We start from the raw sequence: 24,083 nt of genomic DNA on the forward strand, positions 1-24,083 counted from the left end.
ACAATTGTGTTGAAACTGAGGTCATGATGTTGGGATTTTGAGGGCTGAATGTTCCAAGTAAATGGTATATATAGAATTCTCTCTGACTTGAAATTTTCCCTTTCTGGACCTCTGGATGCTGAGGCTAAGAGTGTCCATATGACAGTGTCTTCCAAGACAGGAATCAGCAACCTTTTTTTTTTTTTTATGTATCAGTAATTCATTCTGTATATTTTAAAAAGTTTTAACCTCTTCTTCCTAGCCCTCCAGTATTTGTTTATAAATTAAAACGTTTCCCAAAGTGTTTTCTGTGAAACAATAGTTCTAAAAGGTGCTCTAAGAAAAGCTAAGTACATGGCAAAATCCAAAGTATATGTTTTATTCATTACATTTGATGAATATTTTTTGTGTGTTTTTTCCTCTCGAGAGGGAGTCTTGTTCTGTCGCTCAGGCTGGAGTGCAGCAGCATGATTTTGGCTCACTGCAACCACTGCCTCCCCGGTTCAAGCAGTTCTCTGCCTCAGCCTCCTGAGTAGCTAGGATTACAGGCACCCTCCGCCATGCCCAGCTAATTGTTGTATTTTTAATAAAGACGGAGTTTCACCATCTTGGTCAGGCTGGTCTTGAACTCCTGACCTCATGATCTGCCCACCTCGGCCTCCCAAAGTGCTGGGTTTACAGGTGTGAGCCACCATGCCCGGCCCACATTTGATGAATTTTTTTGTCCTTTGTTCTTTTAAAAATCATGATTGGAAAGCAGAGCATAATTGTTTTTTATGTAGATCCCAACTGATTCGGGGTGTTAGGGAGATATTTTGACATTCAATAAATGTTTTTGTTTTCCATTATTAAGACTATGAATATTTCATTTTATTTTCTGAGACAGGGTCTCAGAATTTGTCAAATATGTAAAATTTATAGCCAGATGTAGGGTGGGGGTGGCCTACTTTCTGTAAAGGGCCAGACAGTAAATATTTTAAGGTCTCAGTGGACCCTATGGTCTCTGTCATAGCCATGGGACCTTGCAGCTGTAGTGCCAGAGTAGCCACAGACCATACTACGTCAGCGGGCAGGGGACGTTCATTCTGTAAACTTTATTTATGGACACGAAAAGATGAAGTCCACAGAATGTTTGCAAGTCACAAAATACTGTTTTTCTTTTGATTATTTTTCAATTATTAAAAACTATAAAATACGGTGGCCGGGCGTGGTGGCTCACACCTGTAATCCCAGCACTTTTGGAGGCCGAGGCAGGCGGATCACCTGAGGTCAGGAGTTCGAGACCAGCCTGGCCAACATGGTGAAACCCCATCTCTACTAAAAACAAAAAATTAGCCGGGCATGGTGATGCACGCCTGTAATCCCAGCTCCTTGGGGGCTGAGGCACGAGAATCAACTTGAACTTGGGAGAATCACTTGAACCTGGGAGGCAGAGGTTGTGGTGAGTCAAGACTCTGTCTCAAAAGAACAACAAAAGTAAAATACTTTCCCTGTTTTCAGACCATACACAAAGAGGCTGTGGGCTGGGTTTGTCCTGTGGGCTGTGGTTAGTGACCCCCCCACCGCCTCCCCCCCACTCCCCCCCACACACACGTAGGACAGAGTCTGGCCTTTAGAACCAGCACCTGTGTTCTCACCTGAGCTGTGTTCCTGGCTGGGTTCTACTCTGTATTCTGTGACCCAAGGTGTCTACCTTGGTAAACTGGAGGCTGTTTTAGTTTGCATTCCCACTGGCAATCTGTAACATTTCTCTTGGTCTGTGTCTTTGTTAGCACTTGGTATTATCAGTGTTGTTTAGTTGAGCCATTCTAACAAGTCTAGTGGGATCTCATTGTGGTTTTAATTTGCAATTCTGTAATGGCTAACAATGCTGAATATCATGTTATTTTTTGCCACTCTTGTATCCTCTGTGAGTTTCTGTTCAGATCTTTTGTACAGAAAAAGCTGTATCATGGAACCAGTAAAATAACCAAGGAGAGGTTGATTAAAGTTCTGTTTATAACCCTAGAAGATTCCTGCCCTAGGGATATGGGATGGCTGAACGTAGGACACTGACACTGGACAGATGAAATAGCAGTTTATTAGTCATGCATGCTCACAGCCCTGGGGGTGGGGGACACTGCATGCCACATGGGGGCTGCACTTGGGAACAGAGTGAACCACGAGGAGCTGTGGGAGGCACATTTTGTAGTAAGAACAGGGTGAGGTGACCTTGCTTCCCATGGGAAGATGTGACTGGCTTGTTTGAATAACTCTGGGCCGGCAGGGATGAGCAGGCTGGGGTCGGGTCTCCGCGATAAGGAGGTTGTTTGGCTTTGGGATCTTATCCGTGAGAGCAGAGCTCAGGGGAGACCTTGTGGTTAGGCTATTTGAGGCCTTCTTGATTTTACCAATGTCAAGGCAGCACGTAATATTTAGTCTTAATTTCAGGCCACACGAGACATTCTTCTGTATCTACTTTCCGTGGCACTTTTCAAAAGGTTTCGTCCTTAGTGTTTAGCAGTTGATTATGATGTGCCTCGTCATGGCTTCCTTTGGATTTATCTTGTGTGGGCTTTGTGCAGATTCTTCAATCTGCCTGGGTTTCTGTCATTCGCTGAACCTAGGAAGTTTTCAGCCATTAGTTCTTTGGATATTTTTTTCAGCATTCACCTTTTCTCTCCTGTTATTAACCTGTGGGGTCTGTGCTAATTCTAGGTAGTTAGTTTCAGAATTGAATTGCACTGTGGGACACACAGCTGGGTGTCGCAGAGAACTGGAGAATTACTTGGTGCAAAAGTCCATGCATTTGGTGTCAGAAATGTTGTAAACAGAGGAACTGTTTCCTTCGAGATTTTTAGATAGTCATTATTTGTAATCTGGATGGGATATCGTGTCTTTCACCGATTGAGATACATTTTTCTAATTATGTTGTTAGACATTTAGTCACAGCCTTCTGTGATGGAACGTGTTTACACTTCAAGGTTAAGGTTAGTTCTGTCTTCTCTTCGCTTACTATGTAAGGAGTTTTATGACAGTTGTTTTTGACTGAAACTTTACATTGTCAGTGGCCTAAAGTGATTTTTCTCAGCTTTTCCTTTGTTTCCCAGTGCTCTTGAATTATGCTATCAGTCACAGTGCCCCTGCATAGCAGTGCTTCCCAGTTGGCAGTGGAGTAGGGCCTTGTAAAGAGTTAAAAGATTTTTGAATCATACTCCTGTTCTGCACCCTCCCTTTTCCCATGGATACACAAGCATTGGGACTCACTGGATAAAAGCAATTGGTGTGAAATTGAAGTAGGTAAATATCAAAGACTTAAGTTTCTCAGTTGAGAAATGTACTAGGAAGTAGATGGAATATCACTTTGGAAGACATGCTTTAAATAATTTGTTATATTGGTTTCTTTTTTTTTTTTTTTTTTTTGAGACAGAGTCTCGCTCTGTCACCCAGGCTGGAGTGCAGTGGCATGATCTCAGCTCACTGCAAGCTCTGCCTCCCGGGTTCACGCCATTCTCCTGCCTTAGCCTCCTGAGTAGCTGGGACTACAGGCGCCCGCCACCACGGCTGGTTAATTTTTTTGTATTTTTAGTAGAGATGGGGTTTCACCGTGTTAGCCAGGATGGTCTCGATCTCCTGACCTTGTGATCCACCCGCCATGGCTTCCCAAAGTGCTGGGATTACAGGCGTGAGCCACCACGCCTGGCCGATATATTGGTTTCTTTATGAAAATTATACTGGGTCTGTTAGAGGTATGATTGATGTATTTTATTTTTAAGTTGTCCAACATTCAGTTAATGATGTGTGTTGTAACTTTTCGGGGAGGGACATTTGCAGAGACTAATGGTATGGCATTCTGAAAAGCGGTTACAGATTAAAAAATTTTTAATTCTGCAGATGATAGTGTCGAACCAAGTGGAACAAAGAAAGAAGATCTGAATGACAAAGAGAAAAAAGATGAAGAAGAAACTCCTGCACCTATATATAGGGCCAAGTCAATTCTGGACAGCTGGGTATGGGGCAAGCAACCAGGTAATCTTGTGAATTTTAGCACTTTGGAAAGGTTGATCTGACGCTCCCTTTCTAAATAACTTGGATGGATTCTTAGTATTTTTTTGGTAACAATTTTAAAAAAAGTAAATAAAAAATTTAAATATTGTGGTAAAATATACATACCATAAAACTTACCGTTTTAACCATTTTTATGTGTAGAGTTCATTGGCATGAAGTATATTCACATTGTTGCCCAGCCATCACGCTTGACTAATTAGAGACAGAATCTCACTGTGTTGCCCAGGCTGGTCTTATACTCCTGGCTTCAAGGGATCTCCCTGCCTCACACTCCTGAGTTGCTGCGATTTCAGGTGTGAGCCATCGCACCTGGCACTACGTGTAACTGTTTGAGGAAGCAGTAAACTGTTTTCCACAGTGGCTACATTGTTTTATATTCTTGCAGCGGTATACTAAGGTTCCCATTTCTCCACACCCTCACCAACACTTTTTGTTTTCTGATGATAGCCATCCTAATTTGTGTGAGTAGGTACAGCATCTCATTGTTTTGATTTGCATTTCCCTGTTGATTAGTCATGCTGAGCATCTTTTTACATGCTTATTGACCATTTGTATACATTCACTGGAGAAATGTCTATTCAAATCCTTTGCCTGGTTTTTTTTTTTTTTTTTTTTTGGAGATGGAGTTTGGCTCTTGTTGCCCAGGCTGGAGTGCAGTGGTGCAATCTTGGCTCATTGCAATCTCCACCTCCCAGGTTCAAGTGATTCTCCTGCCTCATCCTCCCGAGTAGCTGGGATTACAGGTGTCCGCCACCATGCCTGGCTAATTTTTTGTATTTTTAGTAGAGACGAAGTTTCACTATGTTAGCCAGGCTGGTCTTGAACTCCTGACCTCAGGTGATCCACCCACCTTGGCCTCCTAAAGTGCTGGTATTACAGGCATGAGCCACTGCACCTGGCCCTTTTGCCTTTTTTTTTTTTTTTTTTTTCTTTGAGACGGAGTCTTGTTCTGTCGCCCAGGCTGGAGTACAGTGGCGTGATCTTGGCTCACTGCAACCTCCGCTTCCCGGGTTCATGCCATTCTCCTGCCTCAGCCTCCCCAGTAGCTGGGACTACAGGCGTGCACCACCACACCTGGCTAATTCCGTTTTTTAATTGAGTTTTTTGTTTTGGGTTATAGGAGTTCTTTATCATGGATGGACTTTCATAATCTCTTCCCTTTATCCAGCCCAGTAAAAACCATACATTTATTCTTTGCTTACTTTTTTTTGTGTAATTCAATTTTTTAAATGTCTAATGCATTTTTGTTCCAATTAAAAATATACATAGAATATTTCTTATAAAAATGTATAGATTATAAAAGCAGAAATTTCACCTGACTGCCCACCCCAATTTCAGTTTTCCTCTAAGAGTTAGCCACTATTATCCCTTCGGTGTGGATATTCAGGGTTTTTTTTCCTTGCATGGACATACATATGTAAATGTACATATATAAAAATAATTTGTGACACCCGCCATGGTAGCTCACGCCTGTAATCCCAGCACTTTGGGATGCTGAGGTGAGAGAATTGCTTGAGGCCAGCAGTTTGCGGCTGCAGTGATCTATGATTGTGCCTCTACACTCCAGCCTGGGTGACAGGGTCTCTGTTTCTTAAAAAAAAATTCGTATTTGGGGTTAATAGTAGTACCTACCTCGTAGGTTATTATAGGATCAGCACAGTAGGCCAGACAAAGTGCGTATGCTATTATCTTGCATGTAGTAAGTACCAGCATGTACTACCTGTTATCCAGAAATGTGCTGAAATGTGCCTTGTATTTTCTCTCTTTCCGTTTGGATCAGTCTTCCCAGAAGTTATCAATTTGAGTTTTTTCAAAGAACCAGTTGTTGGTTTTATTGATTTTGTTTTCTTTTTCATTGATTTCTGCTTTACTCTTTATTATTTCCTTTTTTCTGCTGGCTTTGGGTTCCATTTGCTCTTCTGTCTTTCCTAGTTTCTTAAGATAAAGGCTTAGATCATTGACTTTAGATTTTTTGTCTTTTCTAACAAGTGTTCAAAACTATAATATAAATTTCCCTCTAAGCATTGTTTAGCCACATTTCACAAATTTGGAAATTTTTATTCATTTTCATCTTCATTCAGTTGAAAATATTTTCTAATTTCCCTTTTAATTTCTTCTTTTACCTGCTTATTATTTGGAAATTGTTATTTCATTTCCCAGTATTTGGGGATTTTCAAATATCTCCTGTTAATTTCTAAATTAGTTGTAGTCAGAGAACATATTCTGTGATTTCAATGTTGAGGCTTGTCTGAAGCCCCAGAATATGGTGTATTCTGTGGAATGTTTCATGCACACATAATAAGAATGTGGCTGGGTGTGGTGGCTCATGCCTGTAATCCCAACACTTTGGGAGGCTGAGGTGGGTGGATTACTTGAGGTCAGGAGTTCGAGACCAGCCTGGCCAACATGGTGAAACCCTGTCTCTATGAAACATACAAAAATTAGCTGGGTGTGGTGGTGGGTGCCTGTAATCTTGATTGCACCCCTGCACTTTAGTCTGGGTGACAAAGCGAGACTACATCTCAAAAAAAAAAAGTGTGTTTTGCTGCTCTGTAAAGCTTAATGAGATCAAGTTGATAGTGTTCAGGTATCCTTGACTTGAAATAATTTTCTGCCTACTTGTTCTATTCACTGTTAGGAGAGGAGTTGAACTAACACACAAGGTTGGCTTACTACATTAGTTTGACATGAATCTCAGAGATCTTACCCGTACCTGATTATTTAGTAACTTTAAAGATACAAGTTATATCCTCACTTGTGTGCTCAGGCAAAGTGGGGAGAGATGTGGGAGAGTCTGTGCAACTCCTGCAGGTCCGTCCTCTTTGAACCCCGCCTGAGAGATGAGACCTCTCACTGAGGTGTGTTGTCCTCTCACTGAGGTGTGTGGTCCTCTCACTTAGGTGTGTAATCCTCTCACTGAGGTGTATAGTCCTCTCACTGAGGTGTGTCTTCCTCTCAGATGTGTCGTCCTTTCACTGCGGCGTGTCATCCTCTCACTGAGGTGTGTCGTCCTCTCACTGCACAAGGAGCATTAAGGATGTGCAGTGTTTCCCTTTTGTAGTCAGATAGTTTATACACCTTAGGGAACGTTTTCCAGGGAGCCATGTCCCGTAAGTCCATGGATTTTAGGTATGTTTACCAAACACAATCCTAAACTAACCACATCTTGCTAAAAACATTTCATAGATAAGGACACTTCTCTTAGCGAATACCAGTCATTTATTTATAGAGAAGCCAGTCTCAGCGTTCTGGGGAGATCAGCCCCAGCGACTGGCTTTATTTCCCAGGAGTATCTCCATCGTGCTGGGGAGGCATGAAGAGCAATTTCACTGCTTAGTTCCTCTTTCTTCTCAGGAGAATTGAAATCTCTCATGCTAATTATGGATTATTTTCTCTCAGCTCTGCAGGTTTTGCTTCATGTATTTGAGAACTATGTTATAAGGTGCATGCACTTTTAGGATTTTTACATCATATTTGTAAATTTGACCCCCTTTATCTCCAGTGACATTCTTTGTTGTGAAGTCACCTTGGTCTGACTACTCTCCTTTCTTCTGATTTGGTGTTTGCGTGGTGTGTTTGCCAAGTTTAGCTTTTTTCACTTTCAACCTTTGTGTATGTGTAAAGTGCATTTCTTTCAGGTATCATATAATTAGGTCTTGCTTCTTTATTCACCCTGGCAACCTCTGTTTTTTATTTGGAATCTTTAGACTACTTGGGTTTAAATCTATCGTCTCTGGCGTTTTCAGTTACATCTTTCACTTGTCACTGTCCACTCTCAAATGGTATTACACTGCCTGAGCCGCGGGGCAGTGCTCTGACCGTAGCTTCCTCCTTCTGACATGTTCTTGGTTGGTAGTGTTGCTGTGTCATGTCCAAGTGAAACATGGTATAAACCCCACAATATGATGTTTTTGTTTTTGCTTTAAATAGGCAATTACATTTTTTCCCCTCAAATTTGAAAAGAGAAAAAAAAGTCTTTTTTTTTTTTTTTTTTGAGATGGAGTTTTGCTGTTGTTGCCCAGGCTGGAGTGTAATGGCACAATCTCAGCTCACTGCAACCTCCGCCACGCAGGTTCAAGCGAGTCTCCTGCCTCAGCCTCCCTAGTAGCTGGGATTACAGGCACGCACCACCGTGCCTGGCTAATGTTTTTGTATTTTTAGTAGAGACAGGGTTTCACTGTGTTTGCCAGGCTCGCCTCGAACTCATGACCTTAGGTGATCCACGTGCCTCAGCCACCCTTAAGTGCTGGGATTATAGGATTATAGGTGTGAGCCACCACACCTGGCCTCTTTTTTTTTTTTTTTTTTTTTTTTTTTTTTTTTTTCGATATGGAGTTTTGCTTTTGTTGGCCAGGCTGCCAGGATGGAGTGCAATGGCATGATCTTGGCTCACTGCAACCTCTGCCTCCTGGATTCAAGCAATTCTGGCTCAGCCTCCCGAGTAGCTGGGATTACAGGCATGCGCCACCACACCTGGCTAATTTTGTATTTTTGAGTAGAGACATGGTTTCGTCATGTTGGTCAGGCTGGTCTCGAACTCCTGATCTGCCTGCCTTGGCCTTCCAAATAGTCACTATGGCTGGCCAGAAAAAAGTTTTTTATGTTAACTTACATTTTACCATTATGGGCCCTTAAGGTTTTGTTTCTGTCCCAGCTGCCTTGTGTTATCGTTTTCCTTCAGTTTGAAGATCTCCCTTTACCGTTTCTAGATCTGCTGACAGAGAAGTTTTTCAGTCTATCTGGGTATCAATTTTGGCTCTATCTCTGACTCTACACAAATCACTTTGTCTCACCTTGGGCCTCTCATGTATAAAGTAGGAATAAGTGGCTGGGAGCAGTGGCTCATGCCTAATCCCAGCACTTTGGGAGGCTGAGGTGGGTGGATCATGATGTCAGGAGATCGAGACCATGCTGGCTAACACGGTGAAACCCCGTCTCTACTAAAGATACAAAAAAATTAGCTGGGCGTGGTGGTGGGCACCTGTAGTCCCAGCTACTCGGGAAGCTCAGGCAGGAGAATGGCGTGAACCCAGGAGGCGGAGCTTGCAGTGAGCCAAGATTGCACCACCACTCTAGCCTGGGTGACAGGGTGAGACTCCATCTCAAAACAAAAAAAAAAAAAAAAAGAGGAATAAGTATAATATAATGTAAATAATTAAAATTATATATAAAATAAGTGAAAGTACTTAGAGAGTTGCTGTGCAACTGACATGAAGTAATGCATTTGAAGCTCCTAAGTCAGTGCCTGGCACAAATGTTTGATAAACATTTGTTGTGATTTTAAAAATCTGTTGTTTTGCCTTTCTCCTTGTTTCCCCTCACCTAGGTATCAAAGTACCTACAGTTATGGGTGGGTAACTAGACCCGAAATACACCTTTCTTGCTCAGATTAAAGCCCAGCTTATTGACTCAGGGTGGCTTTAATGAAGAGGGTTTACTTGGAAGCTCTGCTTGCTCACAGGTACAGAGCTTTCGCAGAACCGACTCTCTACCTGGCAGCCTTGAAGGGGCTTGGATTCAAAGCATATTCTTGAGCCACGCCATCTTTAATCAAACTGCAGGTGGAATTTGTAGCTGTTAGAATAGCTCCTATTCCTTTCATTCCTTTTTCTGTTTTTTGCTCTTTCATCTCAACCGAAAAAGAAAAACACATTAATTTTGAGCCATAGGAATTTAGAACTTGTTTTTTCTTTTGCTTAGATACGTTTGACTAAAGCTTCCTTTTTCACAGGTTTATTTTTTTCCAACGTTTTATTATGAAAAAAATTATACAGAAAAGTTGAAAGAATTTTACAGCGCGCACCCACATATTCACCACCTGAGACTGTGCCGCTGGCATTATCCCACGTGCTTTATCACCGCTCTCTCCACCTTTTCGTCCCTCTATTCATCCATCAGTCCCTCACATTTTTTTTTGCAATGTTTCCAAGGAGACCTCTGGACACTTGCTTCTCAACGTTGCAGCGTGTAGGCCCTCAGCAGGAGTTCAGAAGTGCACATTTCACAGTGAACCTTCTGAGAGTGTTGACAGATCACAGCTTTTCTTTTTGTCTAACGAAAAGGGCTTGCTGGCCATTGGGTGTTGTAATCTTTTAGGAGAGTAAACTCTTAGTAACTATCTAAATCATTCTTAATGATTCTCTCTGCCGTGTAAATAGGTCTGGGAGGACCCTTTCTGACATTGTTTTTGGCATAGGTTTTAGCTTAAGGTGTTGTAAATGCTGTTTATCAAGATGATGAAGTTCCCGTTTGTTGCTATTTTCTGAGAATTTTTATCATTCATGAGTATTGAATTTTGTCATTTGCTTTTTCTAAATCAATTGATATGTAATTATGTGATTTTTGTTCTTTAGCCTATTAATAGGGTGGGTTACATTGATTTTTGACTGTTGAACCCACTTTACATTCCTGGAATGAAACTACTTGGCAATGATGTGGAATTCTTTTTATATATTGTTTAATTCTACTTGCTAATAATCCGCTGTATATTTTTGTGTGTCTCTATATATATTGTTCTGTAGTTTGTACTGTCTTTAGGTACAGTACCTAATATTAGCTTCTTAAAATGTTAATATTAGCTTCTAATATTAGCTTCTTAATATTAGCTTCTAATATTAGCTTCTAATATTAGCTTCTTAATATTAGCTTCTAATATTAGCTTCTTAATATTAGCTTCTAATATTAGCTTCTTAATATTAGCTTCTAATATTAGCTTCTTAATATTAGCTTCTAATATTAGCTTCTTAATATTAGCTTCTTAAAATGAATTGGGAAGTTTTTCCTCTTCTAGTTTCCAGAAGAGATTGTTTTGAGTCCGTGTTAATTCTTTTTTAATGTTTGATGGAATTATCCAGTGAGTTCATTTGGGTCTGGTAATTTCTTTTTTTTCGGATTCTTTGAATTATGAATTCAGTTTTCTTGATAGTGGTAGGGCTATTCAAATGATCTATTTTATATTTGGTGAGTTGTGGTAATTTGTATTATTTGAGGAATAAGTCCATTTTGCCCAAGTTGTCAAAGTTACATGTGTAGAGTTGTTCCTAGTAATTCCTAATTATCTTTTTTGGTATCTTTAGAGTCCGTTTCATCACTAATGTTGGTAATTTATGTCTTTTTTTTTTTTTTTGTCAGTCTTGCTTAGAGAGGTTTGTCAGTTTTATTGATCTTTTCAAAGAACCAGCTTTTTGCTTTACTGTTTATTGGTCTTCTGTTTACACTTTGTTTCTACTCTTCCCTTAATTATTTCTTCTTTTCTGCTTACTTTTGGGTTGATTTTGCTATTTTTCTTTCTTTTAGGTTGTCGAGGCGGGCACTTATATTATTGATTTGTTTCCAAGTTTCTAATGTACCATTTATTTAGTGCTGTAAATTTCTCATCACCCACTGTAGCTCTTTCCCATGCATTTTGATGTATTGTACTTGCATTTTCTCTCAGTTCAGAATATATTTTAAAATTTCCGTTGAGACTTCCTCTTTGATCCATGGATTATTTAGAAGTTTATTGTTTAGTTTCTGAGAGTTAGGCAATTTTCCTGTAATTGTTCTCTTGTTGACTTCTAATTTGTTTCCATTGTTTGAGGGAACATATGCTGTGTGATTTTAATTTCAAAAAATTTGTTAGGTTTGTTTTATGCCTCAGAATATGTTCTAACTTAGTATTTGTTTTGTGGATGCTTGAACAGATTATGTATTCTGCTGTTATTGGCTGGAGTGTTCTGTAAATTTTGATTGGATCCAGTTGATTGATGGTGATGTTGAATTCTATATCCTGGCAGCTTTTCTGTCTTCTAATTTTATCAGCTGTAGAGAGAGACTTTGAGGTCTCCAACTATAAAAGTATAAATGTCTTTTTCTCCTTTCAGTTCTATTCATTGTTTCTTTGTTTGTTTGGTGTATGCACGTTTTGAATTGCTGCGTCTTAATGGTGGATTGACCAAGTTCTCATTTTGTAATGTTGCCATCTGTTCCTGGTAATTATCTTTTTTTTTTTTTTTTTTCCCGAGACGGAGTTTCGCTCCTTTTGCCCAGGCAGGAGTGAAGTGGCGCGATCTCAGCTCACTGCAACCTCCAAGCCCACCGGGTTCAAGTGATTCTCCTGCCTCAGCCTCCTGAGTAGCTGGGATTATAGGCATCTGCCATCACACCTAGCTACTTTTTGTATTTTTAGTAGAGATGGGGTTTTGCCATGTTGGCCAGGCTGGTCTCAGACTCCTGAGATCCACCCACCTTGGCCTCCCAAAGTGCTAGGATTACAGGCGTGAGCCACTGTGCCCGGCCTTCCTGGTAATTATCTTTGCTCTGAAGTTTACTTTATTTGATATAAATGTAGCCAACTTCTGCTGTCCTTTCAGTAATGTTTGCATGATCTTTTTTTTTTTCTATACTTCTATTTTCAGTTTGCCTGTTTGAAGTCACTTTCTTATGGACAACATATAGTTGGATCATGTTCTCTAGTCTGCTCTCCTGGTGTCTGTCTTTTAATTGATGCATTTAGACTGTTTACATTTAATTTAATGTCATTATTAGTAAACTGAGGCTTAACACTGCCATTTTGTTTTGTATTTTCTATTTCTTCTGTTTTTCATTTTTTCGGTTTGGTTCTTCCTGTCTCTCTGTGGTTTACTTGACCATTTTTAGCATTCTATTTTATCTGTAGTGTTTTAGAGTGTATCTTTTTGTATAGCTTCTTTAGTGGCTTTTCTAGGTAATATGTTACATACAGATTGAGCATCTCTAAACCCAAAATCCAAAATCTGAAATGCCCCAAAATTTGAAACTTTTTGGCACTCCAGCATGATGCCCCCAAATTGAAAATTCCATTCATAAATACTTAGCACGAACTTTGTTTCATGCACAAAATTATTAAGCATGCTGTATAAAATTACCTTCAGGCTCTGTGTATAAGTTATATATAAAACATAAATGAATGTATTTAGACTTGGGTCCTATCCCCAAAATATCTCATTTATATGCAAATATTCCTAAATCTGATAAAAATCTGAAATTTGGAACACTTGTGCTCCTGAGCATTTTATAAGGGACACTCAACCTGTGTATATATGAACACTTATCAGATTGTACCTGGTGTTGTCATTTACCAGCTTCAGGGATATAGAAACTACCTCCCTTGACGTTCCTTTATGTTCTCCTGTTCATAACATACTTGCCTTAAATATTTCATTTACTTACATTGATAACCGCATATGACAATGTTATAATTTTTGGTTGAACCTTCAGACGTAATTTAGCAAAGTCAAGAGGTGAGGGAAAAGTCTATTGTATTTATGCATTGGTGTGCTTGTCATCTCCTCCTTCCGGAAGTTCCAGGGTTTTCTTTGATGGTTGCCATTCTGCTTAGAGAACTTCCATTAGCCTTCCTTTGGTGTGGGTCTTCTGGTGACAAATCCTGTTTCACTTCCTCTGAGAATGTTTTGCTTTCCTTTTCATTCCCGAAGGACATTTTTGCTGGATATAAGAATTCTGGGTTAATGGTTCTTTTCATTGTTTGAAAAATATTTTGTACTTTCAGCTGGGCTCCATGGTTTCTGATGAGAAATTCGCTGTCATTTGACTTGTTAATGCACGATAGTTAAGGCAGTTTTTGTTTAGTGGCTTTTGAAATGTTTTGTCTTTTGTTTTTTGGAGTTTGATTATTATATGTCTTAGTTTGGATTTCTTTGGGTTCATCCTGTTTAGGGTTTGCTTACCTTAGATCTGTAGATTTATGTCTCTTGCCAAATTTGGGAACTTTTAAGCCATCACTTCATAGAGTACAGTTTCAACCCCACCTTCTTTCTCCTGTCCCTTCGTGAGTTCAGTGACCGGAGTTGTTATAGTCCTATAGGTCCCCAAGACTGGTTTTTTTTTTTTTTTTTTGCTGGGACATTTCTTTCTTTCTCTCTTCCCTTCCCATCCCGTCCCATCCAGTCCCGTCCCGTCCCATCCCTTCCTGTCCCTTCCCATCCCTTCCCGTCCCTTCCCATCCCTTCCCGTCCCTTCCCATCTTCGGAGTCTCTCCCTGTTTCCCAGGCTGGAGTGCAATGGACGTTCTCGGCTCACTGCAACCGCCGCCTCCCTAGTTTGAATGATTCTTCTGTCTCAGCCTCTCGAGTAGCTGGGATTATAGGTGCCCGCCACCATGCCCGGGTCAGTTTTGTATTTTTAATAGAGATGGGGTTTCACCATGTTGGCCAGGCTGGTCTCAAACTCCTGACCTTGTGATCCGCCTGCCTCGGCCTCTGAAAGTGCTGGGATTACAGCTGTGAGCCACCGTGCCCTGCCTTGGGGGCATGTATTTCTTCTGTGTTATTCACATTGGATAACTTCTATCTTCTATGTCACTGATTCTTTGCCCTTTTTCCTCCATTCTACTGCTGTGTCCATTCACTGAGCTTTTTATTTTGGTTATTGTATTTTTCAGTTCTAAACTTTCTATTTGGTTTCTTTTTTTTGTCTTCCTTTTCTTGTCTTAGGCTTTCTGTTTTTTCATTTATTTCACATGTGTTTGTAATTGCTTGTTGAAGCCTTTTTATCGTGACTGTTTTTAATTATTTGCCACATTATTCCAACATCTTTCATCGTGGTATTTCTATAACTGTTTAAAATTTGGTTTTAGATCTTCCTGGTTCTTGGTATCATGAGTGACTTTCTCAATAGAACATGTTGTTAGGCGACTCTAGGTCTTACTTAAATCTTCTGTGTAAGTGGTTAAATCTTTCTGTGACCCTGCTCTGGCAGGGATAGGGCGTGCTTCACCTCATCGCTGGCAGCTGGAGACGAAGTCCAGGCTTCCCACTTTGCCTAGAGGCCCCTGGTTACTGTGAGGCAGGGGTAGGAGTTCTGACTCCCCAGTGGTGTCCATGGTTTGTGTATTTTCTCACCCACTGTTTCAGAGTGTACATGACTGATGGACTGGGCAGTCAGGATTGCGACGGAATAAGCAGGAGGGTGTCAGGGAGAAGGGCACGTGGGTGCTCAAGGGCAGAGCTGCCCTCTTGGAGCTTTGGGGTTGTTTCTGGGCTCTGCAGCCAAGCAGAAGGGAGATGTATTATTTAAAAGCGGCAAATGCAGTGACTCTTCAGGAAGGGCTTAGCCCTTGAAGTGCTGGGCCAGCTCCTTGCCTGAAGGGTGGCTCGGTGGGGCTGCCCTGAGAAGGGCAGGGGCACTGCTTTACCTTTCAGTCTTTCACTTCTCCATCTTGAGCCCAGTGTGCAATTCAGTATTCTTCATGTCGTTTTAAATAACTATTAGCTCTTAGCTGCAAAGCTCCAGGTCTCACATCCTACTGCTGGTGCTGGGCACAGTGTGCGCCTCCCTGTGCCTTTCCAGGGAGTGGTGAGATGTTTCTCTCTACTGCCTTCTAAGGCCCTCCTGTCCCGTGGAAAGCATATCCAGGTAGTGGGTAGCCAGAAAACTGATGTCTTCTGCACAAGGGGAGGCAGCCAGTAGGGGTGTTGCTATTACCTGTGAGGATCCAGGGCTGCGAGGCTGGTGGCTGCTGGCCTCCAGGCTAGTAAGCAGCAGAGAGGCAAGCACAAAAGAGACCAGCTGTCACCTCGCCACTGGGAGCTGTGCTGTTAGAGGGGATTGGTGGGAGGTAACTTACAATTCCCCTATAATGATCTGTGCTCTGAGGCAGACGCATGCTTAATTGAAAGACCAGAATCCTTTGAATTATTTTCACTCCTGTGATTGCCTTCTAGCTACTTACAAAACACTTGTTAGTATGGAAATTTTCAAAGATGCATAGAAGAAGAGAGAATAATATAATGAAATATCACTTACTCACTAGTTAGAATGTGTATTCTAACTTGTTACTTTATCTTCCTCTAAAATATGTCCATAAATGTGTTTCATGAGTCATGCATGCTGGGTAATTTTATCAAGACATCGTTTTTATATTGAATTTGGTTTTGTAACATGAAAATAATGGCTAGTGTTTTTCTCTGTTTAGGAGATGTGCTGCTGATAAATATTGACTAATATTGACTTCAAAGTTCTGTGTTAGTAATTTTTTTTTTTGGGAGACAGAGTCTCACTCTGTCACCCAGGCTGGAGTGCAGTGACAAAATCTCAGCTCACTGCAACCTCCTCCTCCTGGGTTCAGGCAATTCTCGTGCCTCAGCCTCCTGAGTAGCTGGAATTCCAGGCGTGCGTCACCACACTCGAACTAATTTTTGTATTTTTTTTTTAGTAGAGAAGGGGTTTCACCACGTTGGCCAGGCTGGTCTCGAACTCCTGACCTCAAGTGATCCACCTGCCTTGGCCTCCCAAAGTGCTGGGATTCCAGGTGTGAGCCACTGTGCCCGGCCAACATCTTTTGTATGATGTTTCCATAGAGAGAGGCAGTGTGCCATGGTGGCTCAAGAGTCTCTGTCATGTGCCGCACTCCTCTGTGTGGCCTCGGACAAGTTGCTTAACCACTTGGTGGTGCCTCAGTTTCTTCATCCATAAAATGGATGGACAGCACTGCTTGACAGTGCTGGGTGTGAGGGTTGCCTGAGCTCATGTGTGTAAAGTGGTTAAAACCATTATTGCCACATATCATGCCTTCGAGTACTACCTGTCGTCATCATCCATTTTCTCAACATTGCAACAAACTGGCCACATTGTCCACAGGTGAGATGTTTTCTTGTCTTATTTTCTAGATGTGAATGAACTGAAGGAGTGTCTTTCTGTGCTGGTTAAAGAGCAGCAGGCCCTGGCCGTCCAGTCAGCCACCACCACCCTCTCAGCCCTGCGACTCAAGCAGAGGCTGGTGATCTTGGAGCGCTATTTCATTGCCTTGAATAGAACCGTTTTTCAGGAGAATGTCAAAGTTAAGTGGAAAAGCAGCGGTATTTCTCTGCCTCCTGTGGACAAAAAAAGGTAACAATAAAGCGAAGAAAGAATCCTGATGCCAGTTAAATATAAAATTCAGACTGTTTTGTTTCAGAAAGTTTAAGGTTTTCAATATAGGCTGTCTTCACCTTCTGAAATTTATTCTTGCTTTCCCTTTTTGTATGTTTTGTATAATCTGGAGAATGGATTTGCCAATTTGCTCATGTAGTAACAGACCATGCTGTGTAATCTGTGTCATTATTTTATTTTATTCAATAAAATTTTTCTTTTCTTTTTTTTGGAGAGACAATGTCTTGCTCTGTCACCCAGGCTGGGTGTAATCATAGCTCATTGTAACCTTGAACTCCAGGGCTCTAGTGATCCTCCCGCCTCAGCCACCTGAGTAGCTGGGACTACAGGCACATGCCACCATGCCTGGCTAAATAAAAACAATTGGTGTGTGTGTGTGTGTGTGGAGATGGGGTCTTGCTCCTGGCCTCAAGTAATCTTCCTGCTTCAGCCTCTCAGAGTACTGGGATTACAGGCATGAGACACTGCGCCTGGCTCTGTGTCATTATTGTAAAGATGTTTTTCTGTCAGTAACTGTGGAAGCCAGCCACAGCTTTAGATCAGCTCAAGTATAAATTGGAAAATGAGTTCTGAACGTTGTATATGTTTTATTTTGTTTTGCTGCTGGGTAGGAGATAGATTGTAATGTTTAATGCCCAACTAGTTTAGATGCTTCATGTTTTTCCTTCCTAATGTGATTTTCTTATTCTTTTATTACAAGTTGCTTTTGGGCTGGGTGTGGTGGCTCACGCCTGTAATCCCAGCACTTTGGGAGGCCTGAGGCGGGCGGATCACCTCAGGTCGGGAGTTGGAGATCTGACCAACATGGAGAAACCCCATCTCTACTAAAAATAAAAAAATTAGCCGGGGCTTGGTGGCTCATGCCTGTAATCCCACCTACTTGGGAGACTGAGGCAGGAGAATTGCTTGATCCCGGGAGGTGGAGGTTGCGGTGAGCGGAGATTGTGCCAGCCTGGGCAACAAGAATGAAACTCTGTCTCAAAAAGAAGCAAAAAAAAGAGATGCTTTTGGGCATATGAGTTTTAATTTGTTGATGCCTGTTAATGTATCACAGATTTCCACTATTTGCTAACAGCCACTAGAATGTTTAAGGCTTATGTAAATTTGTACTTTTCCAAAATGAAGCTATCAGACTTTTATCCTCAGAAGGTTAAACTACAAGACTGCCAGATGAAACTTATATTTTGTGTTAGGAGTGCTGGCTTTATTTGACTGTGATAGTGACTTTGACTCCCTGGAGAGAGCACATAGAAGGTACGGGAGGCAGAAAGAAACAAGAGCAAAACCCTGATCGTCTTGCTCCCCAGAGACAGGAACGGTACTTGTAGCTTGTTTCCTTGTTTTCTTATGTTTTAATTTTTGTGTTTGTTTTCCTTTTTTGTTTCCTTATGTTTAAATATAGTTGAAATCACATTACAGTTGGCTGTCTGTATCTGTGGGTTTCACATCCACAGATTCAACCAACTATGGATCGAAAATATTGGAAGAAAAGCAATAAAAAACAACACAACAATAAAAAAATACAAAGAAAAAACAATACAATATAACATCTAATTCCAGAGCATTTACCTTGTATTGGGTGTTACAGTAATCTAGAGATGGTTTTTTTTTGTTTGTTTGTTTTGACATGGGGGTCTCACTGTTGCCCAGGGCAGTGGGGCCATCATGGCTTCCTGCAGCTTTGACCTCCTGGGCTCAAGTGATTCTCCCACCTCAGCCTCCCAAGTAGCTGGGACTGCAGGCGTGTGCCACAATGCCTAGCTAATTTTTGTATTTTTTGTAGAGCCGAGGTCTCACTGTGTTGCCCAGGCTGGCCTCGAGTGATCTGCCTGCCTTGGCCTCCCAAAGTGCTGGGATTACAAGCATGAGCCACCATACCTGGCCAATTTTTTTTTTTTTTTAATTTGTATAGATTGGGTTTTGCCATGTTGCCCGGGCTGGTCTTGAACCCCTGGGCTCAAGCAACCCTCTCGCCTTGACCTCCCAAAGGGTTGGGATTATAGGTGTGAGCCACTGTGCCTGGCTGAGATGATTTAAATTATACTGGAGGATGTGCACAGGTTATATGCAAATACTACACCATTTTATATCAGGGACTTGAGCATCCTAGGGTTTTGGTATGGAGCCAGGGTGGGGCAAGCCTGGTACCAATCCCCTACAGATACCAAGGGACACTGTACATGTTGTATTTTTGAAAATAGTTTTAGGGTAAATTAAACCAAGAGACAGATGAGATTCCTACCCATTTGGTAATAGGAGTGCCATGGTTCTTTCTTCCTTCCTGACCGGCTGTGATGGTCATGAATCAGTGTTATGTACGGGTCGGCGGTAGGTGCTAAGATTGTCCAAGCACTGTTGTGTGTTTGTCGAATCAAACTGAATTCCCTCCGCTGCAGAAATGGCTGAGAGCCCAGCTGATTTTTCTCTGCTGTTTCCTTTGTGATGACATAGGGTTGGTGGATTAATTGGAATGTATCTTTCATTAAGTGGAAGAATTCCTAAAATTTTAAAAAAGCCCCCCCTTTTTTTTTTAGATAATTGTGGATTCACATACAGTTGTAAGAACCAGTATAGAGATTCCTTTTGCTGTTCGTCCCGTTGCCCTCAATGGTAGTTGCAAACTGTGACACAGTCATCACAACGAGGGTGTTAATTTTGATAGCCTGCCTATCTTATTCAGATTTTCCCAGTTTTACATGCTCTCAATTGTGTGTGTATTTCTTTGCAATTTTTTCAGGTGTGGATTTTCTGAGACCACCACTGCAATTGGTACATGGACAAGGGCCCTTTATACCCACATTCACGTCTTCTCTCCCCATCTTAACTGCTGGCAACCACTCATCTGTTCTCTGTGTCTATTATGTGATTTTTTGACATCGGCTTTTAAATTTTTTATTATTGTTATTATTATAATTTTTGGAGACAGGGTCTCACCCTGATGCCCACAAGCTGGATTGCAGTGATATAATCATAGCTCACTGCAGCCTCAAACTCCTGGGCTCAAGCAGTCACCTCATTTCAGCTTCCTGAGTAGCTGGGACTACAGATGCATGACACCACACCCAGCTCATTTTGTATTTGTAGAGACTGGGGTCTTGTTGTGTTTCCCAGGCTTGTCTGGAACTCCTGGCCTCAAGCAATATTGACTTTTTTCACTCAGCATAATCCCCTTAACATTTTCCCAAAGGGGTCATTGCATGTATCATTATTTTATTATGGCTGAGTAGTTTTTTTTTGTTTTTGTTTTTGTTTTTTTTGAGACAGAGTCTCGCTTTGTCGCCCAGGCCAGGCTGGAATGCAGTGGTGCGATCTTGGCTTACTGCAACCTCTGCCTCCCAGGTTCAAGCAATTCTCCCTCAGCCTCCCATGTAGCTGGGACCATAGGCATGCACCACCATGCCCGGCTGATTTTTGTATTTTTAGTAGAGATGGGGTTTTGCCATGTTGGCCAAGCTGGTCTCAAACTCCTGACCTAAAGTGACTGGCCCACCTCCTGTGACCACACTTGGCCCATGTGCTTTCTCTTGTAAGGACTGTGTGTCCTGTTACATGTCTGTGTCTTGTCATGTTCGTATTTCTCATTTAGGAGCAAAGATTTCCATCTTCCAGGTACCCAGTGCCCTTCTCAGAGGTTCTTGTGTTTCCTCTCTGAGCTCCCAGTGCATTATTCAGGCACTTGTGGATAAGCATGTACTGTTGCCCCTGGCCAGCCGTGTTCTTCATTGCCATTTTTATTACATATTGTATCTTGGGGAGATCCTTCTATAACAATCCTTTTTTTTTTTTTTTTTTTTTTTTTTTTTTTTTTTTAGATGGAGTCTTGCTCTGCCTCCCAGGCTGGAGTGCAGAGGTGCGATCTTGGCTCACTGCAACCTTTGTCTCCCAGGTTCAAGTGATTCTCCTGCCTCAGCCTCCGAGTAGCTGGGACTACAGGCACCTGTCACCACACCTGGCTAATTTTTGTATTTTTAGTGGAGACAGGGTTTTGTCATATTGGCCAGGCTGGTCTTGAACTCTGTATCACCTGTTTTTATAGGATTTCCCCTGATCATGAAAGCAAATTTTAGTAAATTTGGAGAATATAGTTTATAGTAGCAATACTGTAATATTAGAAACATGATATAGTATAAAGTATAACATACAATTACTTGCTGTGCATGATTGAGTTGAGATTATATATGCATTTTTATTTTATTTTATTTTATTTTTTTGAGATGGAGTCTTGCTCTGTCTCCCAGGCTGGAGTGCAATGGCACGATCTCGGCTCACTGCAAGCTGCACCCCCCAGGTTCACACCATTCTCCTGCCTCAGCCTCCCCTATATATGCATTTTTGTATTCTAGCCTTTTCTCTCTTGTACAGGATGATTTTTATGTTGTACCATTTGCATAACCTTTTACAACATGCAGAATGAAACTGTGACTTGTGAAATTAACATACACAAGTAGTGAAAAGCTTAAATAGACACAGGAGGGTGATGAGCACCACCGTCAGAAGAGGGCAACGCCCCACGGAGTGGGTCAAGCACGCAGGGCTTCACCCGCGGCCAGGAGCAGACCTCGAGTGGAGGACGCCGGAGCTGGGGCGAGCCAGGCTACCCTCTGTGGCTCTGCTGCTCTTCTTCCAGCTCCTCTCCGGCCTGGTCTCCCATGTGGGGTTTATTCTCCCTCCATTTATGTATTTATCTGCTTATCGTCTGCTTCCTCCCAGTAGAATCTCACTTTGGGAGGTCATTTCATGAGCATTTTCCCAAGACGTTTAAAATTCCTTATACATTTCTTTGATTCTTAAAGAGAAAACTTTTCCTTTACAAAAGACATTTGATGAAAGTTGTTAAACAACAAAACGAAAAATCCACTTGTGATCCTGTCACTTGAAGAAAACCATTGGTCGGATTTTGGTACACACCCTTTCATAGTATTGATTTTATGTAGTATCTGCACCCTCTGCTGCTGACTGGTTGTATGTTCCGTGTGTGTCGTCTGCAGTTCCCGGCCTGCGGGCAAAGGTGTGGAGGGGCTCGCCAGAGTGGGATCCCGAGCGGCGCTGTCTTTTGCCTTTGCCTTCCTGCGCAGGGCCTGGCGATCAGGTACGGTCCCTGGTGTGGCGCGTTGTTCTGCTTCCCTAACGCATCAACAGACTGGGTTTCGAGCTTGGTGCAGCCACCATGTGCCCTTTGGCTGATCCCATGTGCTCTCTGTGCCTCAGTTTCCTTGCTTGTGAGATGAGAGGCTGCAGAGGCTGTTTGGCTTTTCACATCTGTGCTTTAAAGAAAAAAAAGAGAGTGTATGCACCCCCACCCCCACGTCAACCACTACCATGGAACACCTGAGTACAGACTTAATTCTAGAAGAACAAGAAGTTAGTGTATTGCTCATGTGACAGCCATGAAACACAGAATTGACTGGAGCAGCTGTGCTAGATTTTGGCCTGTTGAGTGAGGGATTGGAAAGGTGACAGTGGCGTCATCTCTCGCTGAGGGGTGGGAAGCCCAGCGGGAGAGTGAGGGGAGTGGGGGGGGGGCTCCTCTGACGCATGTGTGCGCCCAGGCGAGGATGCGGACCTCTGCAGTGAGCTGTTGCAGGAGTCCCTGGACGCCCTGCGAGCACTTCCCGAGGCCTCGCTCTTTGACGAGAGCACCGTGTCCTCTGTGTGGCTGGAGGTGGTGGAGAGAGCGACCAGGTTCCTCAGGTCCGTCGTGACGGGGTGAGTTCTTTCCTTTCTTGCCTTCTGCACGCAGACAGCTGGCCTGCTTGAGGCTGGTTCTTACCACCCTTGCTTTAGAGCTAAGAAGCCTAGTAGGTTGGTTTTTCACCTGTTTTCAGCAGGCTGTCAGTGCTGTGATTCCGGGTCTGGGTTCTCAGCTTTTGAGGCGATTTGATTTATGATACTCTGACTAGACCCAGGAAGCTGTGATACTAAATGAGACGGACGAGAGAGGATGCTTAGAGATTTGGCCATCAGTCATTCGTAGAGGTTTGAGCGCTTACACTGTGTGTCTCCTTTGATGATTAGGAGCTGCTGTTCTGAGTGCGGAGTGGTGCTTGGTTTGAAGTCTTATAGATAATGTGGGAGTAAACAACTACTCAAGATCAAATTCTTTAGTCCTGTGGCTGATCTTTTTTAGTGTAAAAAATTTTGAATAGGAATCATTTGTGTGTAAGAAAAACATGAACTCTGGTCTTGGGTGCTATGCATTTTTGTTAAGGTTTTTAAATTTAAAGAAAATCTAAAATTCAACAGGAAGGACAGATGCAGAGGGAAAGTGAGGCCACTCCTTACCCTCCTTGCAGAGGTCAGCACTGTGCCTTCTTGCAGCCGGCAGGAGGCCTTTGGCGTTTGCGTCCCCGGCTCTGAGTTCACTTCCTGAGCCTGCTGGTGAAGGCATCACCACAGAGTTTTAACGCTGGAGGCCCTGAGCGTAGGCTTGGAGTTGATTTCACAAATTCAGCTGTAATATTGATACCATAAGATCCTTTCTCTGCAGTCTTAGGATAGAATTTTAGAAAATTTATTATTGAGTAACATAGAAAAGTTAAAAATATTTCATTGATCAGAGATAGAAATTAGTGTAGACATTTTGCCTCCAGATTCTAAGGTGGTTTTAGAAATTGGTTCTTTAATTCTGTAGGTAAATGCTGATACTGGTATAGTCTTATACGTCATTGAAACTGGAAAAGATAGCTAGATATTCTTCTACTTATGTTTTTGATAATGAGATAAATTATTTTATGCTTCATATACTTGGAGTATGTCATCTACTGTAATATAGTATCTGAGTGAACACTTTATAGTTGTGTAAGCTAATTGTACACTTATAATCTCTGAATAAATTTGAGTAGCAAGTATCAGAAACTTGATCCTAAATATTAAAAATACATCCTTCCTTTGGAGGGAGCGTGTAGTAAACGTGTTAGTGTGATTGTAAGCATGCTGTCTTTCTGGAGGTCGCTTTGTTCCTGCATCCACTGCTTTCATTTCAGGGATGTTCACGGAACGCCAGCCACCAAAGGGCCAGGAAGCATCCCCCTGCAGGACCAGCACTTGGCCCTGGCCATCCTGCTGGAGCTGGCTGTGCAGAGAGGCACGCTGAGGTGAGGGCTGCCGCAGACGGGAACGCTTTGGGGAAGCGCCTGTGTATGGAAATA

General features: G+C 42.1%; 1 protein-coding gene across 13 annotated transcripts in view; it reads left to right on the forward strand.

Annotated features, from left to right (window-relative positions):
* Nucleotides 1–24,083, forward strand: part of HERC2 (HECT and RLD domain containing E3 ubiquitin protein ligase 2) — a 209,997-nt gene that overhangs the window by 23,998 nt on the left and 161,916 nt on the right. For 9 of the 13 annotated variants that reach the window (XR_010151567.1, XM_054667265.2, XM_063794445.1 and 6 more), the window contains 5 exons: nucleotides 3,853–3,987; nucleotides 16,674–16,893; nucleotides 21,924–22,024; nucleotides 22,485–22,641; nucleotides 23,919–24,029. Coding sequence is in view for 12 of the 13 variants with exons in the window: in XM_054667265.2 (XP_054523240.1) it covers nucleotides 3,853–3,987; nucleotides 16,674–16,893; nucleotides 21,924–22,024; nucleotides 22,485–22,641; nucleotides 23,919–24,029 (724 nt within the window). In the remaining variant the exon portion in view is untranslated. The remainder of the gene's footprint in view (nucleotides 1–3,852; nucleotides 3,988–16,673; nucleotides 16,894–21,923; nucleotides 22,025–22,484; nucleotides 22,642–23,918; nucleotides 24,030–24,083) is intronic. The other 4 variants (XM_054667268.2, XM_024349061.3, XM_063794449.1 and 1 more) reach the window with 2 other exon arrangements.

This window comes from Pan troglodytes, chromosome 16 (assembly GCF_028858775.2).
Source record: "Pan troglodytes isolate AG18354 chromosome 16, NHGRI_mPanTro3-v2.0_pri, whole genome shotgun sequence".
In the NCBI taxonomy this organism is placed as follows: Eukaryota; Metazoa; Chordata; class Mammalia; order Primates; family Hominidae; genus Pan; species Pan troglodytes.